Here is a 19,585-nt window from a genome sequence, read left to right as displayed (position 1 = left end):
TGTGTTGTTGAAGTAAATCCATTTTTCATTGCAAGGGATATCTGGTCCAGAATGTTGTCCTTGTGTTGATATTAAAGCAGATTGGTGTAGGCCCCAACACGTCTGTCCTTATCTGCATGAGTCAGCTCATGCGGCACCTGGCCAATGAACTTGTACATCAAGTTTATGCTATTCATAGCGCGACTAATGGACATGTCAGTAACGTCTAACTCCTTAGCAAGCTCTCGTGTAGTTGCATATAGATTCTTCTTCTACAAGTTCTCACAGACAGGCCTCATGAACATCAGTAGGCCAATCAGAGCGATATGCTTCTTGTATGTCATAGTTCTTGTTTTTTAACTTACGGTACCAAACCTTCATAGTGTCATATGATACAACATTAGTACCTAAAGCTCTACACATGATTTGGTGACATTCTGTTGCTGACTTTTTGCAACAGAACTGGAAATAAATGATGGTTCTAATCTGGTAGCATGATAGTTCCATTTCAGACACCTTGTACTTAATGCTAATGATATTTTTTTTTTAAATTTCATAACAGAATATTCTAAAGCAAGTCTGTTTCTTTCAAATGCCAAATTCGTTTGATAAAATATGATTAACATGAACTGTTTGTGTAGACGATATTTGCGGTGGTGGGAAACTTTCATCAAAATCCAATAAATACATACACTCTTATTTAATAAAATCGGAAGAGTATCTGGATGCATATGTGTGTTAGTAGAATGTTTTTGATATTTTATCAGTATATAAAGAAAATTAACTGGATGATAATTGCATAAATGTGTTTTTATGTGCAGATTTATATAAAAATGGGCTGCAAAGGAGCAATTTTCTTCCATTTATAGCTGTCTTAAAAGTAAGTTCTAAATATTTTTATATAATTTTGTTGAAATGTAAGAAATGTTTTAAATAATTGTAGTAACATATTTATTTTTTAAAAGGCATATTGCAGACCAATGTGGCTGGATTCTGGTGTGGATTATAGGACAAAATTTGTTGCTACAAGAAACAAGTTTTTTGTGTATGCTATTTTGTTATAATTTTTAGAATTTAAATCACATCTTTAAACTATGTTTATGCATTTCAAGAAATAGCTTTTGCAATAACATACTGTTAATACAGTACAAAGTCCAAAATCTGGACGTCAATATCCAGACCTCCTGACTAACTAGAATTTTTTTTTTTTTTTTTTTTTTTTTTTTTTTTTTTTAAGAGAGAAAAAATTAGATTCCAAGAATGGGACATGCGTCATGCCTCATGTGTATGCAGTATGTTTTCGTCATAAAGCATATGTATGGTCCTAATTCTTAATTTCACTTCACCACTGAACAAAACACCATATTTAAGAAGCACAATCATTTATTAGCATAAATATGTATGGTCAATAATTTGGCTCCGTAGCCACCATATTGCTCAGTATTCATCTCAAACCAAACAATTCTCTCAATATTTATTGCTTATTTTATGCTTAATATCATATAACCCTCACACCGATCTGACGAAACTTTTTTTTTTTTTTTAAATTTTTGTTAGCTTTCATCACCACATGAATATCAACTCTTTGCTGCTTGAGAAATGACTCAGGCAGCAATATCTAAAGCAATGTCTGTGTTAACTATCAGTAATTGAATACCAAACAGCTTGGTAACTTTTAATGCCATGGAGTTGATGACTTCAGCCAACTGCTTTGCAAAGTGTTAAGTGTGTTGATGATGAGAAATTTAACAGAAATTTCTAAAAATATATTTTGTAAATGGTATTTATAGACGAAAATTCATAGTCCATTTATTGCTACTTGAATTTTTTCTGATAAACCTTGAGGGTACTTTTCCATTATACACCTGCCATGCATTTTGTCACATGGCAGGTAATGATCTGTTGGCTATTACCTACCATGTAGTGTGTGTGTTTGCCATATATAAAGTATTGTTATAACTAGATATTGTTTACCATTAAAAAAAACCCACCAAAATGTATGCCAGGCCACATAATAGTAATGGTAATACCATTATGTAATCACATAATGGTAAAGTAACACCTTAAGTATGGTAGATTCCCTCTTAACAGTCTAAATTTACCAGGGTTAAGCTGGCTAAGCAAAATTCTGGTTAAAAAAAGAGAATGATAAAAAAAAAAGAAAGAAAAAGAAAAAGAAAAAAAGAAAGAAAAGATATTGATGGAAATACTTTTCTTTTAAAGTAAGCATTTGTTAAGTGTGTCAATTTATTATTACAAAAATTTTATATAGCATTAGAAGGAATGTTTAAAATTTCAGTCCCCCCCCCCTTAAGGCTGGAAATTTGGTGACTTGATGCATAATTTTGCTTTTTATAAACTTTTTCGTTAGATAAGGCTTTTTGTTAATAACTGCTTCCCATTTTTCTTCGAATTTTGTTGCGGCTTCACAGTGAGTTGATAATTTGTCTCCCGAAATTGTGAGCATATGAATTTTGTTTCTTTTACCATCAAGGTTACTACAAAATAACTTGATCACATTCCTCTTTCTTTTTTCCAGTCACTTAAGTACTTTTGCCAACACCAAAAGATGAAGCAATAGATTTAAGGTTTTCACCTCCTTTCTAAGGCATTTAATTACCTTTCCTTTGAGACAGCAACATATTTTCTTTTGCCACAATTGGCCATTTTAAACGAATTTCCAAATTTCAACACATTCAAATGCTATTGGGAACAAGTTGTGAAAAATTTCATCATTTCTTCCTTTATTCCCCCCTCCCTGCAACCAACTTTATTGTGATCATCTGACCAATCACCATTCTTTGGATTGAGGTATATATGGCCTTTTCCCTTAAAGGTCAACACATGTCCTCGGTTATTGAACTGCTTTCTCGTCAACAGCTTTTCCACCCATATTGCAGGGCAATCAGTTGATTAATTAATTTCATTTTTAGAGTTTATTTCATATTTAAAATACAATTATGCAATTTTCAATTTTTTGTAATTTTTTGCTTATTTTATTATTTTTATACTTACATTAATTACAGCCAGTTAAAGCAAAGATCCGGTTAAATGAAAGCCAGTTAAGAGAGAGTTTAATGTATATGAGCAAATTTGTTTCATCAGGACTTGGACATTAAGCATATGCAGGAAATAGACATAAGTATAATGAATAACAAAACTAATAATGCAGGCTTAACTTTCTCTGTGCACGATAAATTTTAGCATGTCATTAGTTGCCAGTTTCATTCCCAATAGTGAATTGAGAGTAGGCAGAATTTTAAAATTTAGAAAAGCACCGAGGAACAAAATTAAGGAATTGCAAAATCTTTAGATGTTAAAGAAGACGTTTGGATGCAAAATTTTTAGAATTTAGACAGACACTTCGGAGCCCAGTTTCGAACCTGGGGCTCTAAAATGTTTAGTGCACTAGTTCTGGATAATCTTTAAGTATATTTGAGAATTTATTTATTCAGGAATCAGTTAAGCCTTATGCATGTGTGGGGAAGCATAAGTATAACAACTAACCAAATTAATATAATTCAGGATTAACTTTGTCAGCACGCAATAGAAGAAAGACAAAATTTAGCGAAACAAGATGTCTTTATATGCCACTCTCATGATACACCCCTAATATTGTATATTGGATGCAAGGTAAGCTTTTTGATGATAGTCACAAATTTGAAAATTTCTGGATATCATACTCAAAAAGCGAAACTTTCTAGTTAATAGAGTCTGCAAGGAAATGTGAAGTTACAATAAATGAAGATAATATAACAGATTCCATTGTGATGACAGTGCCCCAGGAATCAGTCAATTATTGGATAGCAAAATATGTTTCTGCAGCCAGAAAATATCACTACTGACAGTGAAAAATTGACAGAGATGTTGTTGAGAACAATCAAAATTTTGATTGACAATTCTTGACATGGTAATTACAGGACTTGAACATTTAACTGAATAAGAAATTATGTCTGTCTATAAAATTAAAGAGAAAGTATTAGCTCAAAAAACAAAGCAACTTAAAACAACTTGCATTGAAAAAAAAATGTTTAATAAAGCAAAGGAATAAGTAAGAGCTTTTTCTAGAAATTTTGATTCCCTTGATGTCATAAATTCTTTATTATTCATAAACAACTATTTCAAATATTTGATCTTAATATTTCTGCATGTTATTTTACAAGATTTAGACTTTTTACAAGATTTAGACTTACAAGATTTTATTTTACTAGATTTAGATTAATAATCTAAAATCTGGAAAATTACCAAATCCAGAATTCCAAATGTCCTGACGATTCTGGATCTTACTCTTCGGACAGTATAACTTGTTAACTTTACTGATTTTTCTTATGAAAATATTGTTTATTAGGTAGATGCACATACTTAAAGCAAGCTTAGAAAATTATGTAATAATGTCAGGCAAAACAATAAATAATTGGTTTTTGTATGTGAATTATGCTATTTCTGGTTAATGCGGAGTACAAGTGGTTCAGAACTGTGAAATTTATATTTTTTGGTGCATTGGTCATGCATTTACAGATAATTCAAAATGTTAACTTTTGATTGTCTTTTTCTAAATAGGTCTTGACATATAACATCCATGTTTATTAATTTGAGAATTTGTATTGTAATTATAAAGCCAGATTTTTATTTTACATAATGTAACATGTTATGATTTAAAGCTTTTATTTATCATTTAATTTTCCACCTGCTTATGTAGGATAAAATTTTACCTGACAGCTTGAAAATTAAATATCTTACTGCCAGGGCTTAATTTCTAAAATTAGAAGTACTGAAATCCTGTAGAAGGCCATAAGGAAACATAAATAAAAATGAACAAAATAATGGTAATTAAAATTAAATAGAATGTAAAAAGACAAAAATTAATAATTAATAAGAAATGATAAAAGGATTAGTGAGAAGAAATGTATTTAATATAAATAATAAAAGTATCAGAACTCATCTTATAAGAGGCTCAACCTTGAATTATAATTTTACTCAAAAACTGAGAAGTGCCAGAACCATGTTCTGTCTGTATTTAAGCTCTCTTTCGACAAAATATTGTATACTCCTTCCTTTCAAATTGGTAGAGACAAAAATTAAACAAATTAATAATAATTAGAAACATCAAGAATAAGTAAAGTATGTGTTTTTACCTTCCCAAGGCACAAGCAGTAAATTGCTAATTATTGCTTCTGTAGCCATCACTGACATAGAAACCATTTCTGAGCATCCTTCATGCAGATTTCTATATTTTTTTCCCCAAGATTCCAGTACATTTAATTATTATACAAATTTGGACCTTACCTACAACAAAGAAGCATGTATTTTTTCAGCCTTTTTATAGGCAAAATGTCTATAAAGAAAAAGGCATTTTTCCTACTGATGCAGCTTTCATGAAATTGAAATTTCAGTATTGAAAGGAAACAAGTGGCCTAATTTTTTCAAATTTGCTTTGGATTAATTGCTGTTGATTCTTTCTTCAGTCTTAAGATATTTCTTATTTAAAATGCTAAAGAGGCTTAGTTAAATCACAAACAAAAGATAAGAGGATGCTCTTTAAAAATTGAAATACATTAAGAAAGGTGTAGAAAGGCTAAATCTTATTCAGTGGGAAAGAATGTATTAAATTTATTTGCTGAGAGATATATATCAAACCAATAATGCATAGGACAAAATCAAGTTGTATTCTTTGTCACACTGTTGAAAATAGGTATATAATAGAGATAGAGGTATAGGATATAGGTAAAAATTTTATTATTGAGTGCTTGCGATATTTTATTTATATTATGTATTTTCTGACATGCATAATATTTTATATTATTTTCTGGTATCACAGCTTGTTTTAGTTTTTCAGAATGTCATGCTAACCGGGAATTAGATGAAGCTTTCAAGATATTGGCTAGTCGAGAAAATGATGGTGAGTAGTAATGGTGCAGATTTAGTTCTGTCAAATTAGTTTGTGCATTATTCGGTATTTTTGTGTTATCGCAAATACTTTAGTAGAAGTTGCCAAATTTCCAGAATGTACCAAACTCTAACAACCACGTGCATAACCATTCTTCAGACAAACGTACTCATAATAATCCTTCAGCCAGGCAATGTCACCATTTTCATATGCATTCTTTTGTTGTATTTCAAGTTTTAGCAGTTTTTATAAAGAAATAACAATATTTTTTACATTAAACATGATTTTAAAATATGGGCTTGTGGAATTTTCTAGCAATAGAAGAAACCATGGTAAAATATTTGTAAGAATGCAGAGTTTTGCCAAAAATTTTCTTAACAAACAACGATGAGGTGAGTTTTGTAGACAGCATATATTTGCACAATACCAAGTCTCTGCAATTCTTTGATGTTTAAGTGAAAACAGATCTCTGTGTACTTGGGGAGAGGAATAGCATGCAAAAATTAGAGAAAGATTTGAAGAAAAATATGAGTGTTTTACTTTTTAATGTGTAATGTAATCCTTATTTAATATAAATTACTTGAGTGTGTTTTCTTTTCAGATGTTGATAATGTTGCCTGACTTACAATAAACATTGTTAGTTTGAATCTTTTTTTAAAATTTTGCAAAAATCACCAGTTTAAATCAAAAAAGTAACTTTTAACTTTTTCATCTGTAAAAAATCACCAGGTTGCGCCAATGTGGTTGCATTAATACATAAGTACCCATTTTTGTAATTTTCTACTGTATTTAATAGATATATAAATTAGATTGAAATACTAACTTGCCTTTTTTTTAATAGTTATTCGTTCCAGAATCTTAACTATCAAGAATCGTAATGTTACTCTTAATACTACTTGTGGACGTGTTGCAGACTGCACATTTGAGGAGTTATGTGATAGGGTATTCAAATTTTTTGTTATATGAATTTGTATATTATTCATTAGTTTACATTTCTTTTTCTTAGATTATATCATATTGTATCCTAAAAATCTTGAAACACTTTTTATGCAATCGCAAAATTCAAGTATGAATAACTAAATAATTCAATCTGTTATATAGTGTTTTTGTGATTTTCATTGAATATTTTTTTGATAGAATCCATTAGTTATTGAATGGTCCAATAGTTCATATCAATTTGTTTTCTATGAGAGTTTCATGTTCCATGGATTTTGTTCATGTGTAATTTAAATAAAAATGAATTTCTCTTGAAGTCTATCTATGCAAGGAGACAGGGAGACAGTGTTGCTCAGTGGCATTGTAAAGCTTACCACACAGACATGTCACCTGAATTTTGTTTTTAAGTTGCTGTCAGGTACTAAGCCAATCAGCAGTCAAAGCAGATGGTGAGATTTGTATCCAGTAGGAAACTTCCATCAGTCTCGCAACAAACATAATAGTTTGCAAAGATTTCAGTGCCTTAATTTTTCAGACCTTCATTTTAAAAATAAGTTGTAATAATTTTAAATTAATAATAAAGAGACTTAATAGCAGATGGAAAATAAGTGATTGAAATGGGAAAATAAATAAAAGGTGTAAAAAATTAATGAGGCAAAAAAGTAATTAATTGTGAAATGTAATGCATATACACATACATATTTGATCATTCATTTACTTATAAGAAGAACGAAAATAAATCTGATACTTTGTGTATGTATCATAAAATAAAAGAAATTTCTGATAATTGGATTTTTAATAAAGCATAGATTTTAATAATCCAAGCTTTTTCTATTTTAAGGGGGAAATTAACCCTTTATAAATAACATAAAAATATAATAATTATTTTTATGTAAATAACATAAAATTATCCTGTAAATAATTCATTGGTTAGAACTTGTATTTTATGTATAATAATAAAATAACATAAAATTATTGTACATGTAAAAATTTTAATTTAAATTTAAGAAAATACTGTTAATTACAGAGTTACCCAAAAATAAATATAGCATTTGTTTATAGTGGAAAAATCAGAAAATTGCTCAGCTGGATTTGAACTTGCAGTTATGGTTCATGTAAACTTTAAAGACCCGTCCACACGAGTACGCTCGACGTAGCTGACGAACATGCTTTTATGTTACCAGCGTAAAAGCGTCCAAACGAGTACGCTTGCAAAGAGTGTGTTTAACCAATAGAATTATTTTGTGCAAAAATCCCGTGACCCTGTAATATAGTGTCAACAGAGCTGTATCTTATTACTTCGCTGTGCTTCTGTATGTTTGTGGCAAGTTCTCCGAATCAGATGATTTTTTTTTATAGCTGAAACTTTACTATTAAGTGCAATTATTAAGCAGAGGCAAAACCGCAAAAAAAAAATGGTAAGAAAGGGTTCGAAAGATTTATTTAGAGTGACCTGTTCAAAGAGGGTTTTTTTTTTTTTTTACTGCTTCGTTTGCGAAATGAATATCCGGAATTATTAAATTCCTACTATTAGCTCACACTCTCCCTATATCTTGTTCAAATTTTCAGTTTTCAGTACAGTCAAAAGTCTTTAATTCGGACACCCATAATCCGGAATGATCTATAATATGGACCTCAAAGCTACAAACTTTCTGCGCATGCGTCGTGTTCACGCATGCGCACAGGCGTTTACGAGTGCACGTAAGACCTTTACGGCTGCGAATATGTTTTTGCGCATGCGCGTTTAATGTGTAACGGGTGGTATAATCTAAGCAAAAATTATTTAATTCAGTTAATGTTGCAGATTGCCTTGTTCCTTAATCTTCGAATTGGATCCGACTTATTATTTTTTGCGGACAGTTAGAGCAATTTCATAAAAGTAAGCTTGAACTTTCGATTATGTCAAATAGAATTTCCGATATATATTTACTAATATGTAATTTGTATCTACAACGCGAAAGTATGTTTCGAAATCCGAAATCTGTTTATCAATTTCACGCCGCGGATTGGAAGTTGATCTGTCAGCACTATCCTTATCTTCAGGACAGATGTTTTTATTTTATTTGGCTTATAATTCCTTACTAAGTGTAGTATTTCATCTCGATGTACTCCGTCTTTGATATGATTTAAATCAAGTTTCTTGTCATTATAACTCGCTTCCGATAGTGAAGAAAGTGACCCACAGGTTGTTGAAAACGAAAACATTTTAATTGACAAATTAGTCGGTATTCTCAACACAGCAATTATAGGACTTGAACAGCGGAACTTTGTAACTAAACAAGAAATTATGTCTGTTTAATAGAATTAAAGAGAAAGTATTATCACATGAAACGAAGCAACTTACATTGAAAGAAATGTTTAATAAAGTAAACAAATAAATATTAAGCTTTTTCTTTTTGTAAATTTTGATACCCTTTAGATCATAATTGTTCTTTATTTCATAAATCACGGTTTCATATTTTTAATTTTGTAATTTCTGCATGCCATCTTACCAGATTTAAACTGATGATCCATAATCCAGAAAAATCGATAATCCGGAATCGCCGAAGTCCCGACGAGTCCGGATTAACGACTTTTGACTGTACCTAAAAATGCTTTTTATTCATTCACTCAAGTTCAAATACAATTTTTTAATTTAGTTTATTTAATTAGTTTATTTTATTTTTTAAACTTGTAATGAATGACACTTGATGTTAATACAGCTTTTTCACAAATTAAAATTTTTTAAATTGTTAATTTTAAAAAATTCTGTTTGTATTTTTATTTATTTATTTATTTGTATTTTTTAAATTTTTCTTTGTGAACCTTAGTAGGAATTGACGTAATTTTTTTATTACTTGTTTTTTAATTACTTCAGGATGAGTATTGACCAGTTTCACAGACTTGCAGATTCTATATTGTATGAAAATTAGGATTTATGAAATTGGTTTGGAATACAGTATATAAAGAGAATTAAATTAAGAGAATTATCTTTATATACACCATCCACCATATAATAAAACCAACTTCATATTTTTTTAACTTCCCTTCCCTTGGACTTTTGTTTTTCTTTTTATTTATATTTGAATTTAGAATGCGGTTCAAACTTTGGACAGTTTATGAGAAATTATGTGCATGATAAAATATGCAATAAAGTAAAAATAAAGAGAGAATTTATAGATGATATATGATAAAGAGATGCAGATATATTATTACATAAGGATTTCTATTTGCATTGCACATTTTTAAACTAAATTAAAAACAATAATATTAATGAATAAAATAAGAAATAAAACAATAATAATAGGTAAAATAAGAATATAATAATTCATGATTAAATATAAGAAACATGTTTTCAAACGAGAAAAGCTAACTGAATTATATACTGTCTACGGGTGAAGTTCGAACTCGCTACTTTTCCATTTGCAAAGCAGCGTGCTGACCACTCAGCTATCCGTGATAGCAGTGTTTGTGAAAAATAATGTAACAAGTAGAAGTCGCTGCAAAGGTAATTTAATTAAACTTCAATAAATGATTGCTGTATGACACAAGTTGTAACTTTCCTCCAAAATTTCGTAATTGTATTTTATTGAATACTCTTTCACAGTCAACTGCTTTACTTTAGAAGTTATTATATTGCTGAAGTTAGTTTTTGGTGTATTTAATATTGGGATATTTATAGAGCTTTTTATTACACATGATATAGCCAATATTTATAATAATTAAGAAGAATTTTGTAAGGCAGAAACTTTGAGTTCGTAGAAATTGTGATTTATTTAGGTTCCTATTACTTACGGTGTTATAAATAGGTGAAGCATATAGATATACTGGTCGAATCATTGCTTTATAAATATACAGTTTTCCCCTTTAATGAGAATTTTAAATTTATACCAATATATACAGTTTGAGAAATCTGAAGATGGCATGAACAATGCTGATTACTTTATTGCTGTATACAGTTATGATATTTCTAAGCAAAAACTCATCTGTGTGTGGTTCTGACACCATATTGAAATGGGTAAGCAAGAAGGTTTTCTGATTATGACACGTGATAAGAACTCGGTCGGCTCGTGCGTCACAGGCAAAAAAGCTGAACAGGAGTGAACTCAGTTTTACGTCTTCTACGTCAAGCGAATTTACGCCGGCGTCAAAAAAGTTGTGTCAACTCCGTTGCGCGCATACTCGTGTGGACGGGCCTTAACACTTCTGTTAATGTGCGAAGAAAATCTTCTTAAACTGGAAAAAAATATTCTAGCTGATTTTGTTAATGGGAACAAATGAGGTAAAAAAATGCATTACTATGTTGCTTACAATATCAAATTGCTCATATCAAGATGAAAAAAATATTTTACCATTAGCATAAAAATCCATTGGAAGTTATGATCTAAAATAAATGTCACATCATAAATTGAGTTTGCTATAATAATAACAAAAACTCCAAACAGTTCACAGCATGTGTTAATTTAGTAAACAAAATGCTCTCATCCTCACTTTTCAGACATGTAATTTCCATACTCAGTTTCATTGGTTAAGTCTCCCGTAGCATTGTATCCCATTATGGTTAATGAGCATGATTCCTCAGACATGTATCTGATGTGCCGATGATGTGTTTCTCTTTGTAAATGGATTGGAGCAGGTACCGCATTCATTGAGAGGTTTGGAGATATGGCTCCTCGTGTAGCTTCATTCATTTAGAAAGTCCTTTTTGAAGTTATTTGTAAGGAAGGCACGCCATCTTGTTGCTTTAGTGTTAACCTGCTAGGCAGAACTAAATTTTATGCAGCAGTTAAGTTTTAAACCTTTCCTTTTTCATATTCAAAATTATCTGAATTAAATTAACTAAGTTTTAAAATCTGAATAAATATGAATTTTTTCCTTATAAAACTCTTTTTAAGTTTATTCCTGATAAATGTGCATCTGATAAACAAATTATTTCTAGCCTTTAGGTGCAATTGATTATCTTACCATAAGTCAAGTGTTTGATACTGTGGTAATCAGAAATATCCCACAACTGACTCGGAGTCAAAAATCCCAAGCTAGGAGATTTATAACACTTATTGATACTTTATATGACAATAAGGTATTCATTTTTATTTTGTTTTCAAATTAATTTAGATTAATTTTTCCTCCCTTCAAATAATGTTATTACCTTATTTCCTTGCATATTTTCCTTTTAGCTTTTTAGTGCTAAGTTTTGAAAATTTAAAAAATATTCACATAATTTTCCTTTCTTCTATCATACATAGTTTTCCACTCTGAGGAATAGTTAAATATAAACTGTATTCTCTTGATTATTATTATTCAGTGTATTCAATTTGTATTTTTGTTTTATAATTGCATTTCTGTATTTTATTTTCCTATGCATTTATTATATTTATTATTTGAAATATATTTTGTTCAGATATTTCTTTAAGGTACCTGAACATAGAAAGCGTTCTCGCACTTAGAACTTTCCACATGTGTGATTTCACCTTACTTCTGTTATTTACATTCCAGCTCAGTGTAGCCTTATCTACTGCCCATGTATTCAATCTTTAAAAATCTGGATATCTTGTTTGCCCTCCTTCTTCGTTTCTCTATTGTCCCTCTTGGGAACTGTGGTCAAGACTTATTCATAGGAGATGAGGAGATGTGGTGACTGTACAAGACTGGGCAGATAATTAACATCAGATATTGTAATGTTAATACTATTACTGTGTGTTCTTACTGGAATGTAGGTTTCTTATAAAGAAATAATACTCTGATAGTTACCAGTAGTTTATACATAATTACTTTTTATTTGTCATGTTCTTACTGCAATTGCTTTCTTCAGAAATTAAATTACATATTCCCATCTTGATTTTCAAATGGTAAAATTAGTTTAAAAAGGGGAACTATGGTATTTATATACCGTATTTAAAAATGTATTAAACTCTAATAAAATAAGAAAATGTCCACTTTGAAGCCGCTTATAGTTATACCTTTCGCATTTACATTACTTAACCGCTTCCCTTACAAATTTTTTTGAAAAAATTTGCGAAAAATCATCACATTTTTTATTTTATTATTAAGTACAAGAAAACCAAACAAAACAAAATATGTAGTTTTAAAGTTGAATCTTTAATTTTTTACAGGTTTAAAAGCATTTGCTTTTACTATTAGTTTACTATCCCAAGTTATCTCGGGCAAATGAAAAAAGTTAAATATTAGTTTTTGTATGATGTTTTTGAAACAAGAGACAATGCAAAGTGATACCTGACATTCCGTACACTGATATGTGGTCTTTTTTTCTTTGTGGCTTACCTCTGGAATCTCTTTTACGGGAGCACAGAGTACACTGTCTCGTTGGATTAGATTTATTTTTCAGTAGCAGGAAAATGTCCACCTCTTCGTAATCATTATCTGAAAAATCATCGCTTTCGCTGTCTTGCATTATCCCCATTATTTTACTTTTTTTTCATCTCAACTATCCTTCTTTATACATTACTAATCCACAAGCCAATGTATACTATACAATAGGGAAACATGTGACCAGTCCCGTCGAAAGAACCGCAAAACCAACAAATCTTGGCAAACTGCCAATCAAAGCTGAATATTTCCTTTCATTTCCTCCAGGCTGAGTAAAACCGTGATAAAACAAATTGGACTGACAAATTCTGCTGCTCCCGAGTTTTATCGGGATAATAATTAACTGCAATATATACGAACCCGAGATAACTCAGGATAATCAGGCAAGCGGTTAAAAAGGTTTTCAGATTGTTATTTAAAAAATAAAGTTTATTTACATAATGACTTAGATGCTGATGCGTAAAGATAGTAACAGTCATTGATTCTAGTAGAATATTTCTTTTATTATTCACATATGCAGCCACAAATAACTTGGTGCAGAAGGTGCACCAGTTCTTGAAGAACAACTTTCACACATTTTAAGTTTTGGAAATATATTTGGAGAAAGGAGCAGCAGCATGTGTTAGCAATAGTGAAGTGAGAGAAGGAATATGACATAGCCAAGATAAGATCTTCATTGAGTGAATCAGTTTCAGTTCAGATTAATTGCTATTAGTTGTTAAAAGTTTACAAATTTAATATTATTAATTTTCTGAAACAGTGTGTCATGTGTCTACTCGTGAGCATTTATATGTCAGGAATTCATTTTGACGTGACACAGTTTAGAGTGATTTATTATAAGCAGGTACTGTTTTTGGAACAGAAAGGGAAAATATCCAAATTAAAATGGAGAGTTAATGGATTATTGCAAATTAAAATTTTGAATTTTTTATCTTGCTTATACATATATTACAATAGAAAGTTAAGAGATTATTAATAAATTAAAATTATAATTTTAATTCACATGTTTTTATCTTATATATATATATATATATATGAAAAAATACAAAGTGAAAAGTGTTTTAAATTTTTTTAATATTAATAATTTTTATGTATATAGGAAAAGGGATTAATAAAAATCTTAAAAGTATAAAAACTAATTACACTAAAAGAATAATTCCACTTCTGCAGCAAAATTGTATTGTAATTATAAACTTCGTGAATATTAAAAAATTGCAACTATGCATGCTACATATGCAAAAATGCAATATTTTTCTCTGCATTTTCATGGTTATTGATGATCCACCTTGTGAAAAGTTGTTCCAGTCTTTTTTAGTTGACCATTTTGACATATTTATTCGATTTATGTACTTACATATTTTGTGAGTTTTGCATCTTTTTTGGAGTTTAGATATATTATGCATTTTAAAGAAAGTGCTTTATTTTATTTTGTTATTATTATTTTAGATTAGCATAGGGGGTGTTTCTATGCAGTTGTTTGTAACTTGCATTCATAGTTTAAAAATTACATGAGAAATGTTGACCTGGCTACCATTTAATTAAATGAAAAACTGAATTATTTTTGCCCATATCCCAGTTAGAGCAGAAACATTTCAATCTGACTGTTCTAATGATTTGGCCATTTGGTTTCGATTTCTAAACTTTTGCTTTAGTTCTAAAAATTGTTCTTAACATTTTCTTGCATTTTTGCAATACTGTTGGAGGTTATGGTTTTAATATTTATTATAATTTGATTACAATATGGTGTGTGTATGCACATACTTGTGAAATAAAAGTTATATATGTATCTAAACTTTAATATAGTTCCTTAATCTCCATTTTAATTTGGTTATTTCCTCCTTCTGCTTTAAAAATAGTAGCTGCTTATAATAAACCTCTCTAAATTATGTAATTTTAAAATTATTCATTGTAATATATATTAATTGCTCATATAACATCCTATATGAATTCATCTTTGATCTAAAAAAACTTTCATTTATATTCCCCCAGTACCTGTGTAGATAATTTTATGAGTCAGTTAATTTAGAATCTGATTTCATTTAAAAACTGCTGCTTATGCTTGCTTCTCAATAGCTTTTATATAATATAAAAATTGTTTTGATTTTTTTTATGATTTTAAATTTGATGTTCTATATTTAATATTCTATAATATAAGTACGTTATGTATTCTGATTATATATGTGATATGATAAATTAACAACTTAGGTTCGAGTTTTGTGTTCTTCAGAAGTTCCTATAAAGAAGCTATTTCTCCCTGCTGTTATAAACCCTGTAATATATGATGATGAAAATAGAGCTTTGATGGATGATCTGAATATAACAAAAGGAAGTGTAAGTATATTTGTTTGTGTATTGAATAAAGATACTTTCAAATTCAATCTAAATGGTCATTACTTTGTTATAAAATTATTATGGCAGCCCCAAGGCACAAAGCTTGTTAGTGAAACCTTTGGTCTTTGCTGTTTGCTTATGCTGTCATCTGTTAGCACTGATATGAAATGCACTATATGAGTTTTCAGTGTGTTTGTCAACATTCAGATTCAGTCATGGATCTGTTACATGGCAGTTAAATACCATACAATATCACAAAAGATCTTCTTCCAGCAGTTTTGGATATCTGAACAGCTTTGTGGTTTGAATGCTTTGATTAGCCCTCAGGATTGCTACATTATGTATAAGCTGATCAAGCTTAGTAAAAATATTTTTGTAGCTGTAACCAAACTAATATTTGTGCAACTCTAAACACACACTTTCCAATTTATGTGTGTGAAAAAAGTAGTAGTATATATGTAGTTTTTTTTATGAATTATATCATCTTTATAGTAACATCAGTATCACCTATGTTGGTTGAAATTTATATGCAACATTTAAAAAATGCTGTTGTCTCCAAAACCTATTTTATCCCTCTAAAACATTTTTTCTTTTGGGGGAGGAAGAGATATATTGATATTTTTGTGTTATGGAAACATTTAGAAAATGAACTGAAAGTATAGGTTACATTTATTTCAGAAAACTTCTCCACCCAGGGTTATGATTAATAGAGAAGTCAATAATAACATTCAGTTTCTTGACCTTTTTAATTTTTAGAAATTGTGATAGTCTTCAGACTGCAGTGTATCAGAAACCAGTTGCTCACACAACAATAATAAGATTTGACTGTTTTTCATTTCATCCACATGAAACAGCTGCTTTTTATTTTTTTACTTGAAATGTACCCACTCCACACATCCATTCCGTGTTTAAAAGATTTGTTTATAAACTTGTTATTGCCCCATCCGTTTTGAATGTGTTAAGATTAGGTCAATCAGCTATTGCTGCAACATATACTTCAGATACATGTATTGCAATGAAGATACAAAGACAGCAGCTCAGTAACAGTAGGTTAATATCTAGAAAACTATCAGTAAAAATTGGCAAACATTTAAAAAAAAAAAAACTATAAATTCTCTGCCATTAACAAAAATTGCACATATTTGGTTAAATATACTTCTCAGAGCATCCATATTAAATAATTCAACGGGATGTGGTGAAAATCAAACTCGACATAGAAGTAGCTTCTTATTAGAGAAGCACTTAAAATCACCAAACCATGTTGGAATGGACTTCTTCCCTTCAACTTTCCATACATATGGATATTCTGAGCAACCCTGTAGAAGCCAATAAAAAATTAAAAACTTAATCAAACTATCTATTTTAAATCTAGAAGCAGCCATGTCATTTGCAGGGTGCTTCAGTCAATGTAGAGTGCATAGAGTATTTTATCTGGTTTTTAATAATATGCTCTGTTAGATTTATAAAAATCAGATGAAGTGGGAAATCCAAATAATTATGCAATAAATAAATAAATATTTTTATAGTTGTTATAAAGATAATTAAGTAAAAATATTTTTATCTCAAAAAGAACACAAAGCCAACAAAAGAGATAAATTCTTCATGTGCATAAAATTTTGCAATTGTGTTATATTCCACTTTAGAATGTAGGCTTCATGTTTGTTTAAAAGACAGCATATAGAGTAAATCAGCCTTTTTAAATTATTTTTGTTTCTGAAAATATATTCTCCCAAAAATCACGGTACACATGCGATTGAGACTGTAGGGTTGTGATACTGACAGTGTGTTGTCATAAAATGGCTCGAGAGTTGTTTCTGCTTGCTTCTTAATGATGTTTTGTGTGGGAACTAGTTTTTTGTACATGTAAAGTTGTAGCATAACAATGGATTAGTATATTAATCATTTTAATTCAAAACATATAATCTCAAAATGAAAAGCTTTAAAACTTTTCATGGCCCATTAAAAATTGTTTCATGCCCCTTTCTTTGTGTACTGCTCTGGTTAAGTGGCCAGTTTTGAGCTAAACAATAAAAATGGAAAGAAAGATTTAAATCTTGAATGCTCTCTATTTAGTAAGAAGTTAAAACAATTTGAAAAAAGCATTATGGCAATTTTTTCCCCCTTACTTACATTGAAGCATTGCTTTTATGCAAGAAAATGTTTTTTCATGTGTTCATCTTAATTAAGAGGGCCTAGAACGAAGCATTCCACATTGGACATCACAGTGCAGAATTTTTTTTGTTTATGGCTTCACAACAAATCTGAAGAGTTCTACAGAAAAGGAACCAACAAAATAATGTACGTGTGAGATTGTTGTTTGAACAATCACAGGGAACTTGAGAGGGGGGCCCTTCTAGAATCTCAATAAGTAAAGTCCACATATTGTCAAACAATCCATATCTCTTGTAGCCATAATTAATATTATTGTCTTCAAATTGCCCTAAGTCTTCAGGGTGAAAGAGGTTATATCCCTTTTCTAAAGTGTTTAAAGCAAGACAAGATTTTTTTTTAATTCATTAATTTTTAAAGTGAAAAATGTAAAAATTCCTTTTTTAATTTGAATAGTAAAGTAAAAGATGAATTGATAAATTTAATGAAAACTTATTTTGTTTCTTCAAATTGTAGGAAAATGAATCTGCCAGTATTTTTAGTGGAGAAGAAGAAGTATTTGCATTTGATAGAACTGTTTCACGTTTGAATGAGATGCAAACAGAAGAATATTGGATGCTTCGATCTAACTCTTAATTTTTAAAGTTTTTAGCTTTTCTATGCATTGCAGCAATAAAAAATTAAATCCCAACTTCATTTTTGCAATCTGAAACCACGTAGACTAACTACAGAGATTGTGTTTTTATACTGTGATATTAGCAATGGAATCAGTGTACTTTTGTATAGAAATTTTTATTAGTAGTATACAAATGTTTCTTTCTATATTTGTTGATATTAAAGATAATTTGTTGTATTACTTTTTCTCCTTTATGAAATACCTCATATGATGGATTTTTTAAAGCTTTAAATTATGTAAATGATAAAAACAAAGTGTATTGTTAAAATTTATAGTCATATATTCATAAAATGATGTAAAAATATACCCTAGAACTTCTATTCATTCACTTTAATATCTAGAATTATATGTATCAAACATAGCGGTCTACAGTTGTAAATGCTATTATTTAAAAAGTGTAAAATATTTGTATATCACATACCACAAACATAATAGTAAATGTTAAAATATTTTATAAATTTCATATCAAGAATGCAGAGGAATGTATTTCTAAATACCTTTCCTCCTAAAATTTATATTATATTATAGGTGGTAACAAGATTATTAAAAAAATTATCCATTTTACTTTTATGAACATAATCATTAGCATATTTGATAAAAGGCATTTTTAATGTAATTTATAGAATAATTCTGACTTAATGCTTATAGCCTCTTCAATTAACACAATTCTATATTTATTGGAATGATTGAAACTTTTTTACATTTATAATTCAGTTTTTTTATTATTTCTATTAAAATTTCTCACAAGCCGTATAAATTCTTCTGATGCACCTTTGTGCAACATATTTCCTCTAGAATTGGAAACAGGAAATCAGAATTCCTGTATAATCTAAAGTTGTCAAAGTAACATTAGTTAATAAAAGTATTGATATCTTACTTAATCAAGCAAAATATCAAAGCTAACTTGTAAATTAAAATATCTATTCTTGGATTTTTTGCAGGTAAGGGGGTATTCATAGTCTTCTTGCTTTGAAAGAGATGTATCAAAAAGGACTTTTTAAAAAGAAACTAGTTTGTTTTTTACATTGTATTTGGGCACATGTAGCCATCCTCTTCAGCTGCGGAAAACTTAGCTATGTATAAACTGCCAATTTCCCAAAGCATTAGTTAATTAAGTAGTGATAGGCAGATAACATAAATGAAGCAATTGTGCATAACATAAATGAAGCAATGCTAATAAATGCATTTATTAGCATTGCTATATATTGGCCATAAAATATATTTTATTGTGTTTTGGAAGATTTTGATATTGGATTATTGAATAAATTCTCACTGTTTTTTCATGAAAATTAATGGTAAAAAAACATAAAAAATATGTCACTGAAAGTACTCTCCATAACTAGCCACTAGTTTATGCCATC

The 19,585-nt window shown here is 29.5% G+C and overlaps 1 protein-coding gene across 3 annotated transcripts in view; it reads left to right on the top strand.

Moving 5' to 3' along the window:
* The window catches only part of LOC118200035 (AFG1-like ATPase), a 57,977-nt gene extending 39,576 nt beyond the window's left edge, over window positions 1–18,401 (top strand). For 2 of the 3 annotated variants that reach the window (XM_035371954.2, XM_035371953.2), the window contains exons 7-13: window positions 801–859; window positions 945–1,024; window positions 5,808–5,878; window positions 6,708–6,808; window positions 11,721–11,861; window positions 15,314–15,439; window positions 18,065–18,401. In XM_035371954.2, the coding sequence (XP_035227845.1) occupies window positions 801–859; window positions 945–1,024; window positions 5,808–5,878; window positions 6,708–6,808; window positions 11,721–11,861; window positions 15,314–15,439; window positions 18,065–18,184 (698 nt within the window). In that variant the 3' untranslated portion in view covers window positions 18,185–18,401. The remainder of the gene's footprint in view (window positions 1–800; window positions 860–944; window positions 1,025–5,807; window positions 5,879–6,707; window positions 6,809–11,720; window positions 11,862–15,313; window positions 15,440–18,064) is intronic. The other variant, XR_004760017.2, reaches the window with a different exon arrangement.
* The last annotated feature ends 1,184 nt before the right edge of the window (window positions 18,402–19,585 follow it).

Source organism: Stegodyphus dumicola, chromosome 1 (genome assembly GCF_044657685.1).
Source record: "Stegodyphus dumicola isolate Sdum_Otavi_A_Nest chromosome 1, ASM4465768v1".
In the NCBI taxonomy this organism is placed as follows: Eukaryota; Metazoa; Arthropoda; class Arachnida; order Araneae; family Eresidae; genus Stegodyphus; species Stegodyphus dumicola.
Note: the sequence above shows the minus strand (reverse complement) of the source record. Positions and strands in the feature narration are given on the sequence as shown.